The 22,640-nt window shown below is 42.0% G+C and overlaps 1 protein-coding gene across 1 annotated transcript; it reads left to right on the forward strand.

Moving 5' to 3' along the window:
* Positions 1-482: 482 nt before the first annotated feature.
* AVPR1A (arginine vasopressin receptor 1A) lies at positions 483-6,395 on the forward strand. The gene is made up of 2 exons (XM_086884574.1): positions 483-1,503; positions 3,455-6,395. The coding sequence occupies exons 1-2, from the start codon at positions 498-500 to the stop codon at positions 3,736-3,738; spliced, it is 1,290 nt and encodes a 429-aa protein (XP_086740700.1). The 5' UTR covers positions 483-497; the 3' UTR covers positions 3,739-6,395.
* The last annotated feature ends 16,245 nt before the right edge of the window (positions 6,396-22,640 follow it).

Genomic DNA, 22,640 nt, shown 5'->3' on the forward strand with positions numbered 1-22,640 from the left:
ACCAAACCAGCACCTCTTACCTACAAGTCACTTTGCCTTGGCTAGAAGCCAGATCGGGGTGCGCAGGCTGATGCTGACAGACCTCCATTTGCTCTGCAGGTCTAGGACAGTTTTATTGGCAATTCTTTAAGCGCAGCTTTACCTGACTGTGAGGGAGCTCTCCGGGGTCACGGTTCCGGCAGAGCAGCCCTTCCAGCTGCCCAGCCCGGGGGCTCCGGGGGCCGGCCAGGGCTGTGGGCGCCTGTTCGCTGGGCTCGGCGCTTTCGGGGCGGAGCGGCCCGGCTCCCGTGGCGGGGCGAGCGGGCGGCGGTGCCGGGGGAAGGAGGGGGCTGGCGTCAGGAGCTGGGCAGCCACTGCCGCGGGAGCTCCCCCGCGCCTGCCTCGCCTCCCGCGGCCGCGGGGGATAAAGGCACCTGGCCCGGCTCTCCGGGCCAGCGGAGGGGGAAAGGCGGGCGAGAGGACGTGCTGGGGCCGGGCCCCGCCGCGCAGCCCCCTCCATGCGCCTCGCCGGCGGCTCCGGCTCGCCCCGGGCCGTGCCCTCTCCCGGCAATGGCAGCCGGTGGCGGGCGGCGGAGCCCGGCGGCGGCGGCGGCAGCCCCAGCCCCGAGGCCTGGTCGGGGTCGCCGAACGGCAGCCTGGGCGGCTGGGACCCCTTCGGGCGGGACGAGGAGCTGGCCAAGCTGGAGATCGCGGTGCTGGCCGTCACCTTCGCGGTGGCGGTGGTGGGGAACGGCAGCGTGCTGCTGGCCCTGCGGCGCACGCCGCGCAAGGCGTCCCGCATGCACCTCTTCATCCGCCACCTCAGCCTGGCCGACCTGGTGGTGGCCTTCTTCCAGGTGCTGCCCCAGCTCTGCTGGGAGGTGACCCACCGCTTCCACGGCCCCGACGGGCTCTGCCGCGTCGTCAAGCACCTGCAGGTCTTCGGCATGTTCGCCTCGGCGTACATGCTGGTGGCCATGACCGCCGACCGCTACATCGCCGTGTGCCACCCGCTGAAGACGCTGCAGCAGCCCACCAAGCGCTCGTACGGGATGATAGCGGCTGCCTGGGCGCTCAGCCTGCTGCTCAGCACCCCGCAGTACTTCATCTTCTCCCTCAGCGAAGTGGAGCGCGGCTCGCAGGTCTACGACTGCTGGGCGCACTTCATCATGCCCTGGGGGCCCCGCGCCTACATCACCTGGATCACCGGCGGCATCTTCATCGCGCCCGTCCTCATCCTCGTCATCTGCTACGGCTTCATCTGCTACCGCATCTGGCGCAACGTGCGGGGCAAGACGCGCCCGGGGGAGGCGGCGGCTGCCGGGCGGCGGGCAGGCGATGATGCTGGCCCGCGACGGGGGCTGCTGCTCGCCCCTTGTGTCAGCAACGTCAAAACCATCTCCCGGGCCAAGATCCGCACCGTCAAGATGACCTTCGTCATCGTCTCGGTGTACGTCGTTTGCTGGGCGCCCTTCTTCACCATCCAGATGTGGTCCGTCTGGGACCAGCGCTTCCCCTGGGTCGGTAGGTGACGCCGCCGCTTGTCCCCAGCGGCCGCCCCGCTGGTGCTGTGCGGGCAGCCGGCTGTCCCGGGGCGCTGCGCAGCGCTGAGCCGAGCCTGGGGGAAACGGGGCGCGGAAGCGGTGAGCGGGACCGAGGCGCTCACTCCCGGCCCCGCACCGGTCCCTCTCCTGCCGGGGAACAGCGGCTGAGCGCCTTGGTGGGGGTAAGAGACAGCCCTGGGCAGCCGCCGCCCTCGGGGCCGCCCCGCCGGCACCGCTCGTGGTCCCGGAGCCGGTGGTCCCGGAGCCGGTGCTCCCGGAGCCGGTGGTCCCGGAGCTGGTGGCCCCACAGCCGGTGCTCCCGGAGCTGGTGGTCCCGGAGCCGGTGGTCCCGGAGCTGGTGGCCCCGGAGGTGGTGGCCCCACAGCCGGTGGCCCCACAGCCGGTGCTCCCGGAGCTGGTGGCCCCACAGCCGGTGCTCCCGGAGCTGGTGGCGCTCGGCTCCGCCTGTCCGGGAGCAGCCGGAGCTGGCCGCAGCTGCGCCTCCGGACAGGAGCAGCAGCCGCAGCCTTCTCGCCCCGACCAAAGCGAGCGGATGGAAACCGGAGTATCTGCTGCCGTAATTTGAACCAGCAGCGCTTTCGTCCGTTTGAAGCTGCCGATAAGAAAACTTTAGAAATATTTATTATTGTTTGGAAGCATGCACACACACATGTCAGAGCAGTTACATGAATTGAGAACTTAGTACGTCTTCTTTCCTCTATCTGCTAATAATAGAGTTGAGCACACACCGAACCCTTCCTCTCAACAAGGCAGCCACCTCTGAGTAGCTCCATCAGTCAAGTCACCGGTTTTCATGAATCAGTGGCAATTCAGACTTTGGAGATATCTGTCCCTCTGTTAAATATGGCTGAAAAAAATTGGTGAGTTTAAAAGCTATCACAATGGCAGGCAGCATAGAGACATATATTCTGTTTCCTCATAATGAGAGAGCAGCAAATCAAATTGTTGCAATCCATAATTTCTTGATTTTTAAAAAGATTTCCCCAAATTCTCACTTCTTGTAGTGAGAGCGCTGATTGCCTCTAATACGGGACTAAAGTCAAACCTATGATGCAGATCTCCATAAAGTAATAAAGGCTTGCTGTAAATGAATAGGTTTATTTTTTTTTTTACTTCAAAGGAAATTAAATATACAGAACAGATGGATATTTGATAGGTTTGTTTGAATAACATACTGTGTTTGAATAACATACTGTGTTTGTTTGAATAACATACTATGAATAACTGCATAACATCATAGTTACACTTTTTTTGAGATTCAGTACTTATAATATTGAATAATATTGAAAAATAATAAGAAAAGTCACTAATTGATTATACCAAATGCATATTTAAAGTATTTTATCTAACTATTGACTAGTTACTGAAGGCAGAACATCATCATTTTTTCATACCATAGTCTTAAGTTCCATTTTCTGCCTTAAGTAAAATTTGTTCGAAGTCCACAATCCAGATTTGATGGACAATCCAGTAGTTAGTTAAGCATTCAATACTTTTCAGCATGCAAATATATAGAGCAAAATTCAGTGTTACTGAAAGCAGTGGAAATGTTACCATTGTCTCCCAGAGTCTGCAAAAAACTTTTCAGTATTTAAACAGGAGCTTATCGACACATGGATACACATCAGTGGAAATGTGACTAAATCATTATTTTGGATGGATCACCCCATAACTTATTCTGTCACAGCTTTTTGAAGTCTGTTCAGAAAAATCCCTGTTGACTTCAATGGCAGCCTTACATAAATGAGACCTGTACTGATTATGTTCTCATTATTTGTTTCAAATGCTGTGGCTCAACATTTAGAGCTAGAATATTCAGGAAAATTAATCCAATGGTTAATGAAGCAGTTGACTGAATGGTGCACAGGTTCTTTTGATGATTAAATAGCTTTCTCCCCTCCCCTCCCCAGATTCTGAAAACACTGCGACTACTGTTACGGCTCTGCTGGCCAGCCTGAACAGCTGCTGTAACCCGTGGATCTACATGTTCTTCAGTGGGCACCTCCTCCAAGACTGCCTACAGAGCTTCCCTTGCTGCCAAAAAATAAAGCTAACGCTGAGTAAAGAAGATTCAAACAGCAATAGCAGGCGACAGACTTCTTTCACCAACAACAGAAGCCCAACCCACAGCCTAAACACGTGGAGAGAGATGCCTCACTCCAAATCGACCAGCTTCATCCCCATTCCAACGTGAGACAGGCCTCAGGGCAGGCAGGGCTTGCAGTCCCATCACGGTGTTTGGGAAGGTTGTGGCATGGCACTTTATGCCAGGACGGGGCACCATCATGGTACCGAGGAATGACTAAGATGGCCCTGAAACAGAAAGTGCCACCTTGCTTGATAAGCTATGCTGCAGAATGTAAATTATTTTCTGAAAGTTATTTAGGATTTGGGCAACTGATCAGGAAGGTGTGACTACAATAAAGCAATTATTTTTTAAAATAGAATTTATTTTAGTTTTTTGTCTGTTTCTAAAATACTAAGTGCATTGTTTGCTTGCTGTTTAAAACAGCAAAAGTAATGGAGTTGTCATCTCTTGCGGTAACTTCACTCTCTAGTGTTAATGCCTAAGACTTCTCATGATTGTCTGATGAAGTCAAGGGGAAAAAAGACAATATGAGCAAGATTACAGTTTAGTCTCAAACATTAAAAGAAAGGAGTGGGGAAAAAGTCTTGGCTGTCCAGGTAAGGAATGGGCTTAGACAGACTCTGAGTTGCTGGAATTCAGTTGCTCATGATGCTTCATCTTATAAAGGTCTAGCAGTTCTCAGACACTGAGATTTAACAGCCCTTGTGAAGGTAAAGCTTTTAGTGCTGTTGATGTCTGTATGTGTATCGTGGGGTTTCATTTTTAGGGTGACATTTTCTCTTCCCTTCATGTTGATGGAAATTTTACAGCATATTTGTGTGTGTTTGTGTGTGTGTTGTTGCACCCACTTTCATTTTTTAAACTAATTTTTAAAATATATTGATAAGTAAGTATGATATGCTATGACTAGCTCAGCACTGTTACAAACAGCTACACCAAGAAAACTCATAATGAATACCAGAACCACTTGCTTTATAGGTAGGAACGCTATCTTTTATTTTTTAATTTACTAAGACATCTAGGATCAAGCTACATTGGTTGTCAAGCAAATAGCCTCATGAGCTCAGTTGTGTGTAGCCACTTGGTAAGAGCTGTAGAACCAGTATATTTCAAGAAACAGATCTGAGAATGAAACTTGCAAGTCTTCTGGGAACGTACAGAAATTGGCAGTGTTGTTGGCTTGTCTTTTTTTATTATTATTTATATTGACAGCTCATGACAATATAGTCTCAAAAATTGTCACTAAACGGCAATAAAAAGTCATCAGAACACATTTGCTAATTACAAAGCACTCAAGGTGTGTTTGTTTTCAATACAATGCATGCTAAGTTGAGTAGTTCATTTACATGGTAAACAATCCTATTACATCTTTCCTTGCAGCCTATCTCTTCTATTGAGGTAGGGTTTTGAAGCTCCTTGAGTTAGTTTTGCTGAGTTTTTAAGTCTTCAGAATCTCTTTGGGAAGTATAACTACCGGTCTGCTCTGTTTTCCTGAGCTTGTTGGATCCTGAAATCCAGGCTCTCCCCCAGCCCCCTGCAGGACACAGTCCCAGCTGGAGCAGTGGGACACGAGCGTGGCTCATAACTTGCATGCAAAGGAGGAAGCTCAGCTGCAGGTTTCTTTCCTTCTCACCAAAACCCAACAAACAAGATTGCTTTTCTAACTGCTTGAGGAGATGTGGCTGTCACTGAGGAGGATGCCCATGCCTGCCTCAATAATGGTAGCAGAAATTAATAGTTAGGTGCAGAAAAAGATCATCTTAAACCACTCCAGATGTTCCTCATTAATTATTTTGGGCAAAAAATAGGGAATATTATACCTAAAAGAAAAAAAATTTGTCACTATAGAAAATCTTGGATCCATTCTCTTATTTCCTTGTGTTTGCTGTTGTTCAAAGCACTAGAACCCAGAGGACAGTGTGATGGAACTGCTTATATTTAACAGACTGTCTTTTTGACCACCTTTAATATACAAATGTGACTACACCAACTGCTCTCACCAACTCTGGACGAAGGTTTGTGAACCTGAACCTATATTTTAGTAAAAAAAAAAAAATGCATGCAGTGATGTTGTGTGTGTGTTTGTGCACATGATGTGTACTGTATATATTGTTCAAGTAGGTTTCACAGTTACTGAAACTGCATTTTAAATTAAGTACACTATCATTTGCCTAGTTTTCTCTTTGTGCTATGGCTTTCTTTGTACATGAAATCTGTATTAAAAACCAATTAGCTGTACTAACAGAATTTTCATGTTTGCATAATTGAATGGTTTTTCTATTACACTTTACATTCAAACAGAAAAGATAATGAAAAAATGTGTGTAGAATATTGTTGATAATAAAAACGAACTGGGTAATGACCAGTATATTTATTAAAGCAAACAGACACAAAGTATAAGTTTAGGTTTTTTTCAAAAACATTACAAAATCTAGGCTTACACTTGGGGCTTGTCAGCATAAATTTCCCTTGTGAGTGTCCTGTAATTTCTGTAATTAAACTGACAACACAATTTATCAATATTTGGTTTACAGACATTTTTGTAAATACTGGTTTTTTCACATAATTGTAATGTAATGAAGATACAGCCAATATTTTTTAATTGTTCATCTGTGGAGATACATTTTTAAAAGCTACTTTGGGTTATCATGAGGGTGCCCTAATGGAAACAGAAGGAAACAAAAAAAAAAAATTGTGAAGCCATTGCAAGTTTAAAATATGGAAGCTTGCTCTAATAAACCTGCATATTTGTTTGATCAGAAGCATTTTGGGTTTTTTGCTTTTGGAGGGTCAGAAATATATTTCATAATGCTAAACAGATTTTACAAAATTCAAAATGTTTTCCTTTAATAAGTTGTGTCCATGAAAAGCTTTAAGAAGCAAAGAAAACTAAGATGTTTTTCTATTATACATAGTGCATGAAAGACACAAGCAAAGAAGGAATGTGCAATCAGCTTTCCATTATATGCTGCTGGTGTTGCTAAAACATAACTGAGCACTTACTCATGTTCTAAAGGGGTTATTTTGTTATTTTTGTTTAAAATACTTCTAACATAAAGCATGACTAAATGGATGAGCCTGTACTCTGTTGTTTGTAGTGGTGTTTTTAGAATTCAAGCATTTTAAATTCAATTAGATGGCAAAAGTAGGGATGATACAGAAGATGGATTTTGTTCATTTACATAAGAAACTAAGTTGCCAAAATTGTCTTTTCATTAATTTAATTTTAAATTTGAAGGCAAACATAGGCTCAGGAAAAAAAACCAAAAAACAACCCAAAAAAGTTTGGTTTATTTCCCCTGTATGACCATATCAAGACCAAAATTTACAAGAAGACACAAATTCATGTCAAATTCCCAGTATTTCAAAGGCAAAGGTTTTGTCTGCAGAAAATCTTATAGCTAATTCCAAACTGTCCAGATTGAAGGGGCTTGCTGAAGCACATGCATGCTCCTTTCCAACTCATGCATATGGAAAGCAGGGCAGAAGAAGGAAAGGCCCTGCAGACCTGGATGTTGTCCTGGGGCAGGTGACCCAGCTTTGGGAAGTAGATACAGGCCTTACAACAGAGCTACTGTTGAAATAAGTTACTTGTTGCATTATATAAGAGTTCTCCCAGGCTGAGTTCCCCACCTACAAGAAGGACTAATTAAACACAGCGTCCTCCTCTAAAAAAGTGTCCGCACTTTTTAGTCTTTAGTTTCAGTCCCTTAGGTACATGGAAGACTGGGGAGGTAGAAAGACACTACTTGGAGCTTGTACTCTTACAAGTTAATTCTCTATGCTTTTCTTTAGGAATGAGTTTTACTGGAAAATGTATCACTTGCTACTTGGGTAAAGGAATTACAGGATAAATAAATGGAGGAGTTTCAAGGTCCAGGACTAGATCACAGCTGCTCCACTCAGGCCGGGGAGCAGTCCTGACTACTTCAGGTAACAGTCCCTCAGACAAGAGTAGGTGCAGCAGGTAGGTCATGCAGAATGGTTCGTGCAGCTATGCAAAAAAGCAAGCCAACAACAATCACAACTAGTTCCTGCTGAGCTTTGTTAGAGCCAGCCAGCGCAGGTCTGCCTCTCCCAGGACTGGTCCTGCAGGAAGCCCTGGATCCAGGGCTTAGTATAAACTTGCTTAGAGTAATAGTTTACTTGCAAATTAGCCTTAGTTCTCCATAAAGACATTTTCAGCTGAATTCTTGATACAGTCCATTGGGTTATTTAATTTCTGAAAAGCAAGGCTGTGAGGCATCATGATGGGAGGCACTCCTATGGCTAGGAGGCACTCCTGATGGGAGTGCAAAGCTCTCTCTTCAGTTCCACGGTGAGAAGCTCTCTCTAGCTCTAGGTGGATCAAGATGTTAGATATGGATGAACTTTCTTCCATCAAAGGAAGAATCTTTTCCACAATCCCAATATTTTTCCCATTTCCAACATTTGTTTTTCCAGCAGGGTAGATGGAAGAGGAGGCTTTGAGACAGAACATTTCTCAGTGTTCTGCAAGCCAAAGACACCTGAGTTATCCATCCTCAGTTCAGTGTAATGATGATTATCTATCTCCATAATTTCTTACAGGACACATGGCTAAGAAGTACTGTGTACAAGCTCAATATTCCTTTTGAAGCAAAGCATTGGCAATGCAGTCTGTTGGTGTCCTATCAGCCTTTACACCTATGTAGCAAAACATGACAATATTGACATTGGCTGTCCAGGGCACAAAGTCCATTCTGGAAGATGTGGAACAGATAACCAGAGACTGGAGTGACTGTCCCAGCCTCTTCCACTGTGATTGTCCCTGCCATAGTCTCTCCTGACCCTGGTATTATTACCATTATCCCCATTATTGGCAGCAAGAATGGGGACAGGGACCGCAGGGACAGGAGCAGACAATTAAAGCACATTAATTTCAAAGTCCTTTTGGAGGGAGGAATGTGGATCTTATCAAATAAAAAACCCACAGTGAATATTGGGAGAGAGATGAACTGGTGACTCAGAGAGCAAATAAAACATCTGATCTCAAAGGTTATTTGAAAGTACCAAAATGCTTTCCATTTTTCAATTTTAAGATATGTTTTATGTATTTAGAAAAAGGGCTCCTTGAATCCTGGAACTGTAACTACATGAAGCTCCTTACAAACCTACTAATGTTTGTCTGCTGAGATGGCTAGGAGGCTATGTCTAAAAAAGGACAATGATCTCTCCAAATTAAGTATTCCATGTGACTTGTAGGGCCTCGGCTGCCCCAAAACAAACATGTCCTGTGGGAAATACGAACAGAGTTTTTGGGAGAAGAAAGGAAGGAGCCTAAATACCATTCCCTTTTTGGAAAGAGGTGATAGGGTAGAAACTATTATGATGAGCAAATCTTCAAGATAAAAGGCAACAGTGTTCCTAGTGTTTTAGAAAGCTGTTGATTGAAAATTATGTGGAAGTGAGAAGCAGTAGATGAAGAACCTGGAGGACTAGGAGGCATGTAACTTTGCAGCATTATTATCAAAAGGAGAAACTTCCTTAGGTGCTGCTCAGATGTTTTTTCTAAATAAGACGAATAACTGTACAAAATAGTGTACCAAAACCAAAAAATTAGGATAGCCAATCTCTCTCCACGCTCACTGTAAAGCAGGCAGAGCTATGAAGAGTAAGAAATCTGCAAACTGGGTTAGGCACAGACAAGTGCACCTTCTGAAATACTGTATGTGTCAGTCACCTCAGAGGAAACCACACTCAGAAAAAACAATTCACTTTATTTTCGGCTGAGATCCGAAAAAAAAAAAAAGGAAATCAAATCATCAGACTAATTTTCTACACAATTAATCTGAATAATCCTTTTCCAGAGAAGAAGCAAACATTATTAAATAGACACCATTATATTTTCTAAATGTGAGACATTTTGAGGTTTCCATGGGAGCAAAGGAGTGGCTTCCAAGTGTTACAAGTAGGGACAGAGTAAGGATTGATTTCAGTAAGACACTTCAGCATTCATGTGGATTTCATTCTTTATGTAGTCCCATTATCTCCAATACTCCAAACATTGTGAGGGCAGTCAGGGCAACAAGGAACTATATGCAGTAAATTATAAACAAAAGCAAAAGATACATTTGTGTGACTACATGTAATCTAATTTCTCAAACCAAATTGTACTTGTCTTTTTCAACAGAAAAGAGCAGGGATTTAGTTATGTATCTCTGATAATCTAGTTCACCACGAAGCTGGTGACCAGAGGCTCAAGCATCCTAACGTGATATGGTTACAAATGTTCCTTATTAAAGGGATGGGTTTGGGGCTTATCAATTAGTAATATGTTATTAAATTCAATAGAAAATGGAAAATGAGGAGAGAGTTCTATCTTTGTATTGTTTTGTTGTTTGTTTGGGGTTTGGGTTTTGCTTCACCTATTATGGCAATTCCTCTGAAAAACTATAATTTAAATATGCTGTACTGAGATGAGATGAGGTGATCCAAAGAACCATGATGAATCCCTTCTTGACTTCCTTTCAACCTAAGAGATACAATTAGTGCTTGCTCTTCTGTCTCATAGATTACAGTGTAAGGCATAGTGTAATTGAACAACAAAATCTCATTTCCTTCCGAATTTATGACCCAAGTGCCTCAATAGAGGCATTTAAAGCTGGAGGACACAAAGGTGGGATTCATCTGCATGAATGTACTCACAGTGCACGTGTGTCCATCTGAGCAAGAGTGATTATTTTTGTGGCCAATACAAAACTAATTTCTGGAGACCAGGGAGTCATCATCTAGAGGACATCAAGAACACTGTCCTTATCTTCATTGATATATGGACCAGAAAATTATTTATCATTGTTTTTAGTGGCAGGTAGGCAGCTAGCTCAAATTGGTACACATGTACTGCAGACAGCTCTCCACAAGTACTATAGGTTTTACTGAAAGGTCTCGGCAGACGCCTCGACATTACTAGTTCAGGATTTTACTTTCTTTAAGGGCAACTACAAAATATTACCTTCTAACAGCATCATATTGATTTGGGTAGAGTTGATAATGCTATCACTAACCAAGGGGGCTCATATTGCTAAGCCTCTTCCAGCTGGGTGCCTTTGTTAGTCATGTCACAAAGAAGACCAAAACCAAAATGAGCCTAGAGATCAATTTACCTCCTCACCCAGATGCTATCTCTGGCCTTACAAAGAGGGAAAAATCTCTGCATCTAATCTCTCTGTGTGTCTCATCTGTGCATGCTGAACCTTTCCATCTCCTTTGTCCTTAAAGGTAGATTTGTGAGAAAATCCCAAACTAGTCAGAACTCTCAAGATACCCAAATAATACAATCCTAAGGTCAATGCACAGCATAGAAAGATATATCTCATTACACAAAGAGTTAGGACAGGAGGTGAGGGGGAAAGTCAGGATAATACCTAAAATTCTTGGTAATATTGTGTGGAGTAAAAAGGAAATAATAATAATAATAAGGAAAAGGAAAGTGGCATGTTAGGTATGTCTGCCACATACTGCATGTGAAGTCCTGTTTTCCCTAAGAAACTACTCAATTGTAAAAACTTTGAGAATATAATCAGTGTAAAATGGTTTGCATTGGATGCCATCAAAGACTGTTTTCAGCATGAACACGAAAGTGACTCAGTGGTTCTGGTCATACTTCCTTCACAAGTGTTTAAATGGAAAGTTAAAGCAATGTAATGGTTTAGTGGAAAAACCCCAGATTTCTCCTTGATGAAAAATGTCCTTTTTCCACCACAGATGTCAAGTTCATGTAATAAAAAGAAACAAACCCGTGTGTGCTTCAAATTCCATGTAACTTTTGACCTGTGTGAGGAAGCCAGGTTTTCCTTTTCCAAGGGCATGAACCAGACACCCCAGAAGCCACCTCAGCACACCCCAGCTCCCACTGGGAAGACATTCTGGTTTGGTAAGAGTAACTCTGCATGTACTAACATGACTGAGTTCCTGGTGTGTATCATCCCATTACAGTTTTTAAATCCTGCTGAAGGCAAGGACATAAGGGAGAGAAGGAACTCAGTGGGACACTTGCACTCGGGTCCTTCCTCCTGAACCCAGGAGGAAGGTACAGGCAGGGTAACCCACACTGCTGCTGGGCTGGCAGCAGGACAGAGAATTCACACCCCTGCAACTCCTGCCTCAGATTAGCAAGCTCTGGGAAACCAACCAGGCTCAGGAAACTGGGAAGCAATTCCAGTGAGGTCTTCCAGACCAGCAGTATGAGTATGCATTTGCCCTTGCCTCTGTGGGAGCCTGGAGGCAAACCAGGTCTCTTATAGGAGACAAGTGGTTAAAATCCTTTTTCCACATGCTGCTAGCTGGGATGGGAACATTTCCAAAAATAGGGGCTGAATTTCTTCAACAATCAAAAACCAGATCATGGAGAGATAGGTCCATAAAAGTGTCTTGTAGATGAGATGAGAACTAAATAGGAGTTTTTCTGGGTTCTTTTCTGGTTTGTTTGTTTGTTTGTTTGGGTACCTGTAGTACCTGCAGTAACTGAGATTCTTCTCTATGAGCTTGTTAGCAGGAGTTGGGAAATAAAGATGCAAATCCTCAAGCCTTCATTTGAGTGAAAAAGACAGAGCAAGCCAACATACTGCTAATCAGCAGACACACTCATATTCCAAACATTTGGATTAATCAGTTATAAAGTATAAATATTTAAAAATGCACTTTTGTGAGACTGATTTATAGGTATTACATGACAGAAAGAGGGTACTCAGTTTTCAAAATTGAATTAATTTGAAATGAAAAGCATTTGAAACGGTTCATTCTTAGTCTTTTTACTAATCTTCTTAACTTGAAGTTCTTTTCTGTCTTGCAATCATGTACAAAGCATGACAGAATTCTTCCATACTACAGAAATATTTTCCAAGCATAATACAGTGATTATTATGCTTATCTGACCCGTAAACTACAGAATACTATGTGTATTTGAGATACTGATTCTAAGAATGAAGCCATGCAAACATGCCTTCAATTAATTTACCTTTGATCTTTTGTGTAACTGTGTTTGCCATCAGAAAGGACTCATTTCTTAATTTCAGTACTTTTCAGTGAAAGCAATTGTACAAAGAAGGAAGCTTGCTCATAAGACCAGCAGCCCTGTTATGTATAGTGAGGCAACAGTATCAATGGGATAAGAAATCACACTCTGTCACAAAAGGAAATGGCTGCAATTCTGTCACTTTAATAGTGGGAGAAGAAATGTGTGAGATAGAAATAACACCAGCTCTCAAACTTCTGGATGACCCCAAGGACTAGGGAAGGCCAGCAGACTCTTTCTCCCCACAGCAGGCTGTATCTGAGGAGACAGCCCTAGCGTTCCTGGCTTCTCTCTCTTTAAAATGGTTTTGCCTAGAGGTTGGTAAGTTTATTTTTTTATAAAATGCTGGCACTTTAAGGAAAAAATTATCTTTCCTCTGTGTTGTGCACTCTCAGGCAAAAATAAAACTTCAGTTTTGACAACCTGACAAAGAATTAAAGGGATGTGCTACGTGTTATTTTCAGTTGTTCTTGGAGCTGCGCTTGAATGAGTGTCATCTGAAGGGATGCAGTAGGTAAATACATAACCTGCAGGCCAGTCTCTTGTGTAGCTACTGGGAGGACAGCAGGAAAATTGATTCTTATCCATGGAACCCTGACACTCATGACAAAACCGTGGCATTGATACAAAGAGCAATCTTCCCTTTAGGGACTTCTCCATTTCCAGTTAGACTGCCTCAGGGCAATCTTTCAAAGAAGTTTTAAAGAATGGTATTTGCTCTGTTACTTTTTATTGTACTTATTTTTTTAGCCAGGCCTGGCCTAAGAACTGAATGAGTTCATGTGTATGTCCAAATGCAGCATTTCACTTACTGGTTTCAACAAGATTCATTTTTATGAGCCTTTGCTCAGCTGCAGCTGGGAATTAATCACTGAATTTCAGTGCTTTTCTCATCCATCTGAATTCAGGTGGCATTTTATATGACATTTTGTTTACCTTGTGCTAAGTGGGGGGGTTCAACTCCCTAACTAATCAATTTCAATGAAGTCTTTTATATTCAATCAATTGGGGGTTAAAGAAAAGAGGTTATAGGAGACATTTAAGGATCATGGAAATTCTCCTTGCTTCCTACTGATGAGTGTCCGGAAGTTTGCTGAGGATGTCACTTTTGGTGTGAAATTTATGGCCATGCAGAGCTGTATTGCATGGTCCCCCTCCCAGGTCACATTGGCATGAGGTGATGGGGTGACACACTGCGACTGGCAGCTCGCCACAGTCCTGGACAGAACACAGCAGCAGTAGTGCAATTTGTAGAGATTTTTTACAGAATTATGAAGATTTATGAGTTGATTATGGATTTAAATATTTGTGTGAAATTTGCTGATGAAACAGCAGAACAAACTTTAGAAGGACAGGTCAGATTAATTCTCTGTGTATGTGATTTCATTCCAAGCAAGAGGAGGAACAAACTGACCTAAAGATAAGGTAACAAGAAAATGAAGAACAGGAATGGAGCCGTAAAATAACCAGATAAGTAAAGCAAGAATTCTGAGGGCTCAGTTGACATACTGAGGCAAAAGATCTCAAACAACACCCACTTCTAGAGGGCACAATGGCAAACTGACAGCAATTCTTCACTGCAAGTCCTGACATACATGTCTTAGTGCTGCTGAGCATATGTGTGTCAACATGTGCATGAATAAAAATCAATGTAGAGATTTTGTAAAAAAAAAAAAAATCACCTTTCCCTTCCATAAGAACTCACAGTGAATTAGCATTATAGTAGTTTACTACAAATTTGCCTTGTGGAGATGCAGGAGGAAAAAGCACCACAGAGCATTCAATGATGTAGCAATTCTGCTTTCAGAAGAATCTCTCTCTAGGCATAGGTCACACATAAAGGTATAGCAAGTTGATAGGTGTCCCCTCAGGGGCTGGGCATTATATCCCACTGAGCTGGGTATCTGGAATCTGAAATATTTGAAATGAAGTGTAAAAGACTTTTGAACAGTATCTGAATTTTATGCTGGTCCACTGAATATTAAGGGTAATGAAAGCATAAGTAATGTCAAAATAGCAACAGAGGCACCATACCGTATCTTACACAAAAACAGGATTAAAACCATTTTAGACTTCAGAAATAACAAAGATGCATTGTCATCAGCCTTTCCAGTAACCTGCAGCTGTTCTATGTCAAATTTTGTTCAATTGAGCAGAGACACAAGCCAAATTTTGATTTTGGCTATATATAGCCAAATATATTCTAATTTTTCTGAAAGCTGGAACCATTTTGGTCCAATAGCTCCAAACTTTAATCTTCCTTTGTTGTATAATCAAACTGAAAATGTTAGAAAGCAGTTTTTTAAATTACATTAACTGCAGAATTAAAATTACTGAAAAGGGAAGAATCTGGGGATGAGGAAGAGGTGGGGCAGGAAGATTTTGGGCCATGTGACTGATCAACAAAACCCTACAAGGGAAGAAGCCTCAGAGGAAATGGTCAAGGGTGATGTAATCATGAAGCTCAAGGAATAATGTAAGATGTGACTGACCCCAGATGTTGCAAAGAAGTCTTCTTTGCAACAGGACTCCTTGGCAAAGGAGGATGACCTTTGTTTTACATAAACAGCTATGAACAGCTGAGTGGCTCAAATGGTAGTGTAAATGTTTCTCACTGAATTCATTAAAAGAGTGTAAATGTCTCCCTGAGTTAGCCAGAAGATCATGAGGGAGTGATTATGTGGCTCATCCTGACACCGAGTATAAAAACTAGACAACTAGCAAAAACGTTTGGAAGAGAACAGGCTTGAGCAGCTTTTAGCCCTCAAGTTCCTTTCCAACAACTGAGGATTCCCAGTGTCATGACAATGAGTATATTATAGAGATGGATAATGGGAATCACACAAACTGTTTATTGCAGTTGTTTTGAAAAGTCTAACATACAGCAGTCTTGTGATTTCAATATATTTTCTATTACTCTGCTAAATCAGAAACCCCCATAATGTCAACTATCTTTATTACTTAAATAAGTACATTTGCCATTAAACATTTCACCTTCCATGTGTGGAATATCTAAAAGAATCCAGTCAGGGAGTATTGGACTCTGACAGGCTATTCCTGTTTTCTTTCAATACTGGGCTGCCCTGAGGATGCTGCGCATCTCTGAGAAAGTGAGAAGAAACAGTGTTAGCTTGCCAAAGCTGCAGTAACTCTTCTCTGAATCCAGTCCTGCATCCTCTTTTTTCTCAGTAACCCTGAGTAACTCTGTACATGGACCAAGCTTGAGAAATCATCAAGTGCTTGCTAATGCATATGATATGACCTCTGAGTGGATTTTTCTGCCATTGTCATATTTCTTTGCAGGATAACAACAACAATGATAATAATTGTTATTAGTTATAGTATTAGTATTACTATTATTATACTACAGCAAAATATTTAGAGCATCTCTTCAAATTTATGGCATTTAATGTTTGGGCTCCTGGGGAAACCTGGGACTGTGTATCTGGAGATTCCTACTTCATAAATTTTCTTAGTTGCTTTGAAAATTCCCTCTTAATGAGTACACTAAAGGCAATTCTGTTAAAAATCTGCTGGACTGGAGTCAAACTTTTATTCTCAGGCATTTTTTTTTTAAATTGACAATAGAGATGGAGTGCTGCATGACTTTCATAACAGCCTTAGCATAGTTCCTTGCATGTAATTCACTGTAGTATGTCTTAGGTGAGGAGACAGAGCTTTGAAAGCCTGATCCTGCACATCTCAAAACAAGAGAGATTCAAATAACAATTTTTCCTCTTCAAGGACTATAGAAGAGGCTTATGTACCTTTCAGACTCTGTAGTATGCGATTTTTCTCTGTTAGCAAACAATGCAATAAACATCACTCCCCAAAATGTTCAGTTTTTCAGTTCCTGTGTGTTCCTCTAATCTCAGAGAGTGTTACAAAGATCTGCCAGTGGAAGGCATAGGGACTGTTACCCTCTGGATGGGGCTCCTTTGTAAGAAATATATTTCATTGTGGATCAATTAGAAAGAGTATTTTAATATAGTTTTTCTAAAACCTCTCAGTCCTACTGCCTCTAGGCCAAATTATGATTCCCATTCATACTATATCTTTGCAATATCATTTAAGTCAGTGGTCTCTTTTCTTTCATTTTTCTCTTTAGTCTGAGATGTAAAAACTGGGATAGAAATTGCTGAATTTAATTAGTATTTGTATGCATAAATCTAAGGGTAGATTTTCTTACCTTACATTTTTCAAAAGTGAGTTTCCTTTAGAAATAGCAATCTGGTAGTCCCAGTTGGACCAGCACTGTTTGACAAATTACAAATGCCTTGAAAGCAAGTCATAATCCACTACAGAACTCCCCTCTACTCCCTGCTGTAAGGATATTTATAGCTAGAAATAAAAAATGCATGCACAGAAAGAAGATATAAATGGCAAAGAATAAACAAGGGCTCAAGAACTGAAAGTCAGTAGAAGTTTTTAGATGACCCCAGATGGTTTCCCATTTTTTTAAAGAACACTCTGTCTATTTTATGACTTGACCAAGGTAAGACAAAATAAAGAATGAGGCAAGCACTTTTATGGCATGTGTCAAAAACTGGGAAAGGAATGTGTGTGAACTTTTAGGGAGTTTTTCTATTAAGAATTAATATCTCTTAGTTAAAATATGTCAGTCATGGGGTACAGTAGAAATTTACAGCCTACAGATATCTGCCTGAGAGGGATGCAAGTGGGAAAAGGGTGCAAGTCACTTCCCTGCCAGTACAAAAACACCATAAAACCTTGAATTTGGAGACTCTGATGCTGCTTTTGTTAACGAGAATAAACAGATACTCCTTGTGTTTACAGGGTAGAGTGGCAATACAAACCAGGGACCCATCGGTCTTGCAGCATCTGAGAAGTCTCAGACACCCTGGGAAGGCTCAGAGATAGACATTTGTGCACGTGGGAAAACTGCAATACTTCGTGTACACACAACCTTGAGACTTACAAAGATATAAATATTTAGTAGCTATGTGCTTGACTCAGAGATCCATCCCCTTCTGTAAGAAAGGTGGTGCAGGAGAAAAGAAAAGTTGAATGGTCAGGTTACCTCCCATCCTCTGCAATGAGTGACATGGAAATGGAATGCAGAAGGAAGGGAAGGAGGGATGCCTGTTGCCACAGCACTACAGGCAAAGGGAAGGGCATCAGTAGAAGGATGCAGCCTTGAAAGGGCATTCATTTCCCCTGTGCCAGGTGTGCTAAACATTGGGGTGGAGTAGATATGAGCAGCCTGTTATGTGTGTTTCAAGGCTGTGTTACAGAAATCAGTGCAATTTCTTGGTGCTGTACAGAGCAGAGCTGAGGACTTCCTGATGAGCAGTGCTGTGCAGCTGAATTGGTAGGGGCTGATCTGCTGCCTCTGGAGGATCCCACAGGCTGGGGATGCACCTGCCAGTCCCAGTCCCAGTCTGAGACTATCTTCTGCCTTCCACTGCCGACTATGATGCTGGGTCCTGCTGCAGTACCAAAACATTTGAGGCAGGGCTAGAGGGAGCAAGATGATTATGTCCTCTTGGGGTTTTCCTCAGTAAAACTGGGTCTTTCCTGAAAACCAGGGATGACATTCACCAGCAAATGACTCAGGATACAGGTGTCATGAAGCAGGTCACTGGGAAGCCATGAAGATCTAAGAATTACCTGCTCTGTTGACTACTGGCACACCAACTGTGAGTAATCAAATGCTTAAGGGCTGGAGATCTGCACAGACGTGAAAGAGGAGGAAAAAACCCCACATGTAAGCACTTTGCAACCACAGAGTGTGTGGCTGGTGGCTCAGTGCAGAGGTAAGTGAAGCTTACATGGCCCCTGGTTAACATAAGCAGCCTCTGGGCTGTGAGAAAATATTCTTTTCAGGGCCCTTACATGAGTGAAGAGCCTTGAGGGAAACCATCCAAATCAGTATGAGACTTCAAGAAGAATTCATCTGCTTTTGAAGATGAAGATCTAAGCAAATCTAAAAGCCCTGCTCCTTTTAGCTCACAACTGTGTTTATTGGTTTTAGTTGGGGTTTTTTTAGCTGAATTTGTCTTTTATGGTAAGTATTAGATTAGCAGACTATCCCTGATTTCTTGGATCGTGACTGGTAATAGGAAGAAGAGTGAAGCACAAACATGAACTTTACAAACTCTTACCATTAAGACTCTCCCTCTACTCTTCACCCTAGGGACAGTTCATCCCTGACCTATAAGCATGGTTCTCAGCAGACAGCTAATCTGTTCTGTAAACAAACTGACTTCTATTCCCTCAGGGGAAAATAAACAACAAATAAATTTACAGTCTATGAAATCAATTTTCCAATCCCAAGCAGAAGCAAACAGACAACATTTGGCATGTGGGTTGGTTTGTTTTTAAGCTGTCTTGAAGACACTTCTGCAAATCATCAGCTGTTTCAAGGAAAGGCCATGCACCTTTCTTCTTTCTCATGAAGGAGAATGGAAGAGTTAAATTTTCTCTTTGAGACTACAGGAAAGTTACAGCTTAGGACTGCATTTATATCTGTTCTAGTCAGTGGGAATGTTAGAAAGGAGGAAAAGTGTATGAGTAGTACTTTTCACAGAGATAAAATCATTTACTCCCACTGGCAGTAGAATAATTGTTTCATCATTTATTACAATAACCATTCTCCTGCCCTGAAGTCCTCACTAGCTACAAGGACCTGTAGATTCTATTTTGATCTGGAACCTGGAACTTGTCCTCACATTCTACCACCTACCCTAGAGAATGTGATGCAGTGGAGCCCATTGTAGATGAGGTCTGTCAGATAATCCCCTTCAAGTCATTCTTGGCACTCCACCAGCTGTTTGGCTCTCAAGGCTGTAGGCACCCCACAGTTTCTAGGAAGGTTCAGAGGTACTGGATGTAAGGTGCACATTCTCAGAACTGTTTTTACTCCCCTCACTAACTACAGTATTTTCATGACCATATATATTTCCCTGAACAGTATTGCAAACCCATCTATTTGGCATAATATCAGATTGTTATATTATTGACATAATATTTGATATAATGCTGAACTAGACGAGCTGATTTTCTCATATAGAGAACTTTTCTGATTTTTTGTTTTAGGCCTATTGCTATACTGTACTATTGACAGAGAATTATAATTCTAAATAAGTTTTATTAACAGGAAAGGCTATGAAAAAAAATATTTCTGTCATATTTTTCTAATGTTATTTTGGCAAATATTAGCTAAATGTAGAAAAAATACTCCACAGAAGACTGTGAATCACCACACACTCGTTATTATCTATATTGTAACCTAAGAGGTTTAACCTAGTACCTTTAAGGCTGTAGGAGACCCCACACCCAGCACTGTGTTTCTCACCCATGAAGAGTGCTACACACAGATTCAGAACCCCCAATACAAAGGACTGATTGCAGAACTCTAGGTCTTCCCAGGAGGTGATGAGGTGAGACAGATTTGATTAAAAACAGACTTTGCCCAGAAAATGGCTTAATGATGGCTCTGGTACTACTCCAGAAAGTACCAAGCTCATGTTGTATGTTTCTGAGAGGTGCAAAACCTGAAAAGGAGAGAACAGATTTCTGCACTACCCTGCCAAGATCCTGGGTGTTTGGTTCACTTTCTAGGATATGTTGCAAACGAATGTGCTGCTTAGGGAAATGTGGCACGCAGATTTTCCCCAGGTTCTGGAGATGACAGAAGTAAATCATAGACACCCTTAGGCATGAGCCAGTCTGCAGATTCAGATGTTCAATTTAAAGATGTGCATCTGAACACCAAAACAGAGCAGGGTAGATGAGGTGATTCTGAGCATCTGGAGACATGCTGCAAAATGAGCTATGAGCTGGACAGCTCAGATAATTGCAGATAAATTATCCTTTGCGTGGAGAAAACTTTTGGTCTGTAGTATGGAACATGCATTGATAGGAGCTAGTGACAAGCCAGTCAAATCCAAATTTAAACCAGTGCTCCCAAAGCTGTAGACTTGGAAGTTCTCTGAACCCAAATCATTATCTTAACCCCAATAGCTGCAAGGAGGTGAGGCAGAGGTCATCAACACAATGCCTGTTGGTCCAGATCAGAAAGGTGGCTGCAGGGCCATGCACACATTAGCACGACTTTTGCAAGCCCAGAGTATCTGGAGCTGTCAGTGTTGTCCTCTGAACATTGACCATAACCCCAGGAGAAGTGGCTGAGGATGTGATCCCCAGGATCATGAATGGGCCAGGTTTAAAAAGTTCGAAAGGAGCAATGCTGCCAAATGCTTTCCTCAGCATGAGGAAAAGGTTGAACTGGACTTCAATCTTTTCCAGTCTTAGTGTCCCTGGAGCTGCAGGCTTTGTGGTCCAAGGAATCCTAACCATAAAATGAATGAACTCTAGAATCTGAGACTGATGTCCCCAGAACAATGGGTGGCCCAGATTAGAAATGCGTGGAAGGAGCAATGTCTGTGCAGTGCTGTGATCTCCTTGGGATGTCTTTCCCAGCCCTTTTGTCCTCAGAAATTGAGTCTTGAAAGAGTTGCTGTATGTTCTTCTCCATTCTCATATAAATAAAGTCTGTACTTTATTCCAACTTACCTCTCAAAGAATGTGAAAATGTCTTACCAATTCAACACACTGTCAATTTACCCTGCTCTCACAGCCAAGGAAATGCACTTTCTTCCTGGCAAAAGGTCCTACATTTCCTTTTTCTTTGGGAAATGTGTATCTTCAAGCCGCATCCATATGGTAGAGACGTAAAATCTTGTTCTCTGAAAAGTGTATTTTTCAATTTTCTCTTAAAAAAATGCCACTGGTTGTAGATTTTAAACAATCTAGAACCATAAATTGTCCTGATCCAAATTCCTAGACCACTTTTCTGTGACTGTACAGTTACATGTCTTCTATTTCCTTTTTTCCCGCACTGTAATGAAGTAGGAAAATAGGTTTCCACTCAATACAATTCCACTCAATACACCAATTACATGGGAAGAAAAGGAAGGGCTCCATCAGAAGCATGGCTTTGCTCAGGAACTCCAAAGTTAACTGTGAGAGATGCTAATTTCTCGGTCTAATACTATATTTCTTGATTTTGTTTACAAAATCTATGGTTGTGTAAAATCGCAATAAGTTTCTTCACCAGGTTTAAGCCTTTAATATAAGGCAGACTGGCACTAGTCAAAGAAGCACTGCAAAGATGAAAAGAAATCATAACTCTAATGTTTTATATCTTCTGAAGAAATATTGAATTCTTTTTCCATCAAGAGGCAGTCAACTCAAAATAGCCAATAGTATCTTAAATTGTACACTGTGGAAATCACAGAATCACACAGAATCATGGGAATTATACTCCAGAACTATACTCCAGAATTTCCCCTGAAATTGCCAGGATTTTTTCTTACTATTATTTTGTTGTGTTTTAGCCTCATAGCAAAACAAATAAATAAGATGTTCATGTTGTTCTTATTGTTTCACATAATGGTAAATATTGAAAGTCAACACTTTAGGGCCTTTAATTTGGAACATAAAATAAGGGTTGTTGTACACAGAAAAAAGCTTAGCACTATTTGTAGCAGTTTCTTTCACATTTTGTACTTTTGACTGTGCAGGGATTTTTTAACTCCAGTTCAGCCTATTCATCATTTGTCTGAGCTGCACCTGTATACCTGTGGATCAACAATCTGGTCTATGAGTAGGGCATTTCTGCAGATGTTCAAGTTAGTCCATCTGGCACTCTAACAGAAATAGGACTTGAATTTGTAGACAGAGTACTGCTCTACCATGTCTGGATAAATTCAAAGGTCTCTCTCCAAAGAACATTTATTTTGGTATAGAGCTACATAATGCTGTTCACTGTGCAGAGTATTTAAAAGGTTTGGAAAACATGATGTTTTCAGATCCATCTGTAAATAGTGGTACAACAAACCCACAGCATTCTCTCTTGGTCTGATCATTCCAATTTCTTATGCAAACAGAATTTCTTTTCCATCAGTTTCTAAAAGAGATGTGAGGGAGTGAGAAAGGGTGATGCTCA

The sequence above is a fragment of the Cyanistes caeruleus genome, chromosome 4 (assembly GCF_971803275.1).
Source record: "Cyanistes caeruleus chromosome 4, bCyaCae1.hap1.1, whole genome shotgun sequence".
Taxonomy (NCBI): domain Eukaryota; kingdom Metazoa; phylum Chordata; class Aves; order Passeriformes; family Paridae; genus Cyanistes; species Cyanistes caeruleus.

Coding starts and splice junctions, on each gene's coding strand:
- AVPR1A (XM_086884574.1), top strand. CDS start 498: ATGCGCCTCGCCGGCGGCTCCGGCTCGCCCCGGGCCGTGCCCTCTCCC. Junction 1,504..3,454: donor CCAGCGCTTCCCCTGGGTCG/GTAGGTGACGCC, acceptor TCCCCTCCCCAG/ATTCTGAAAACACTGCGACT.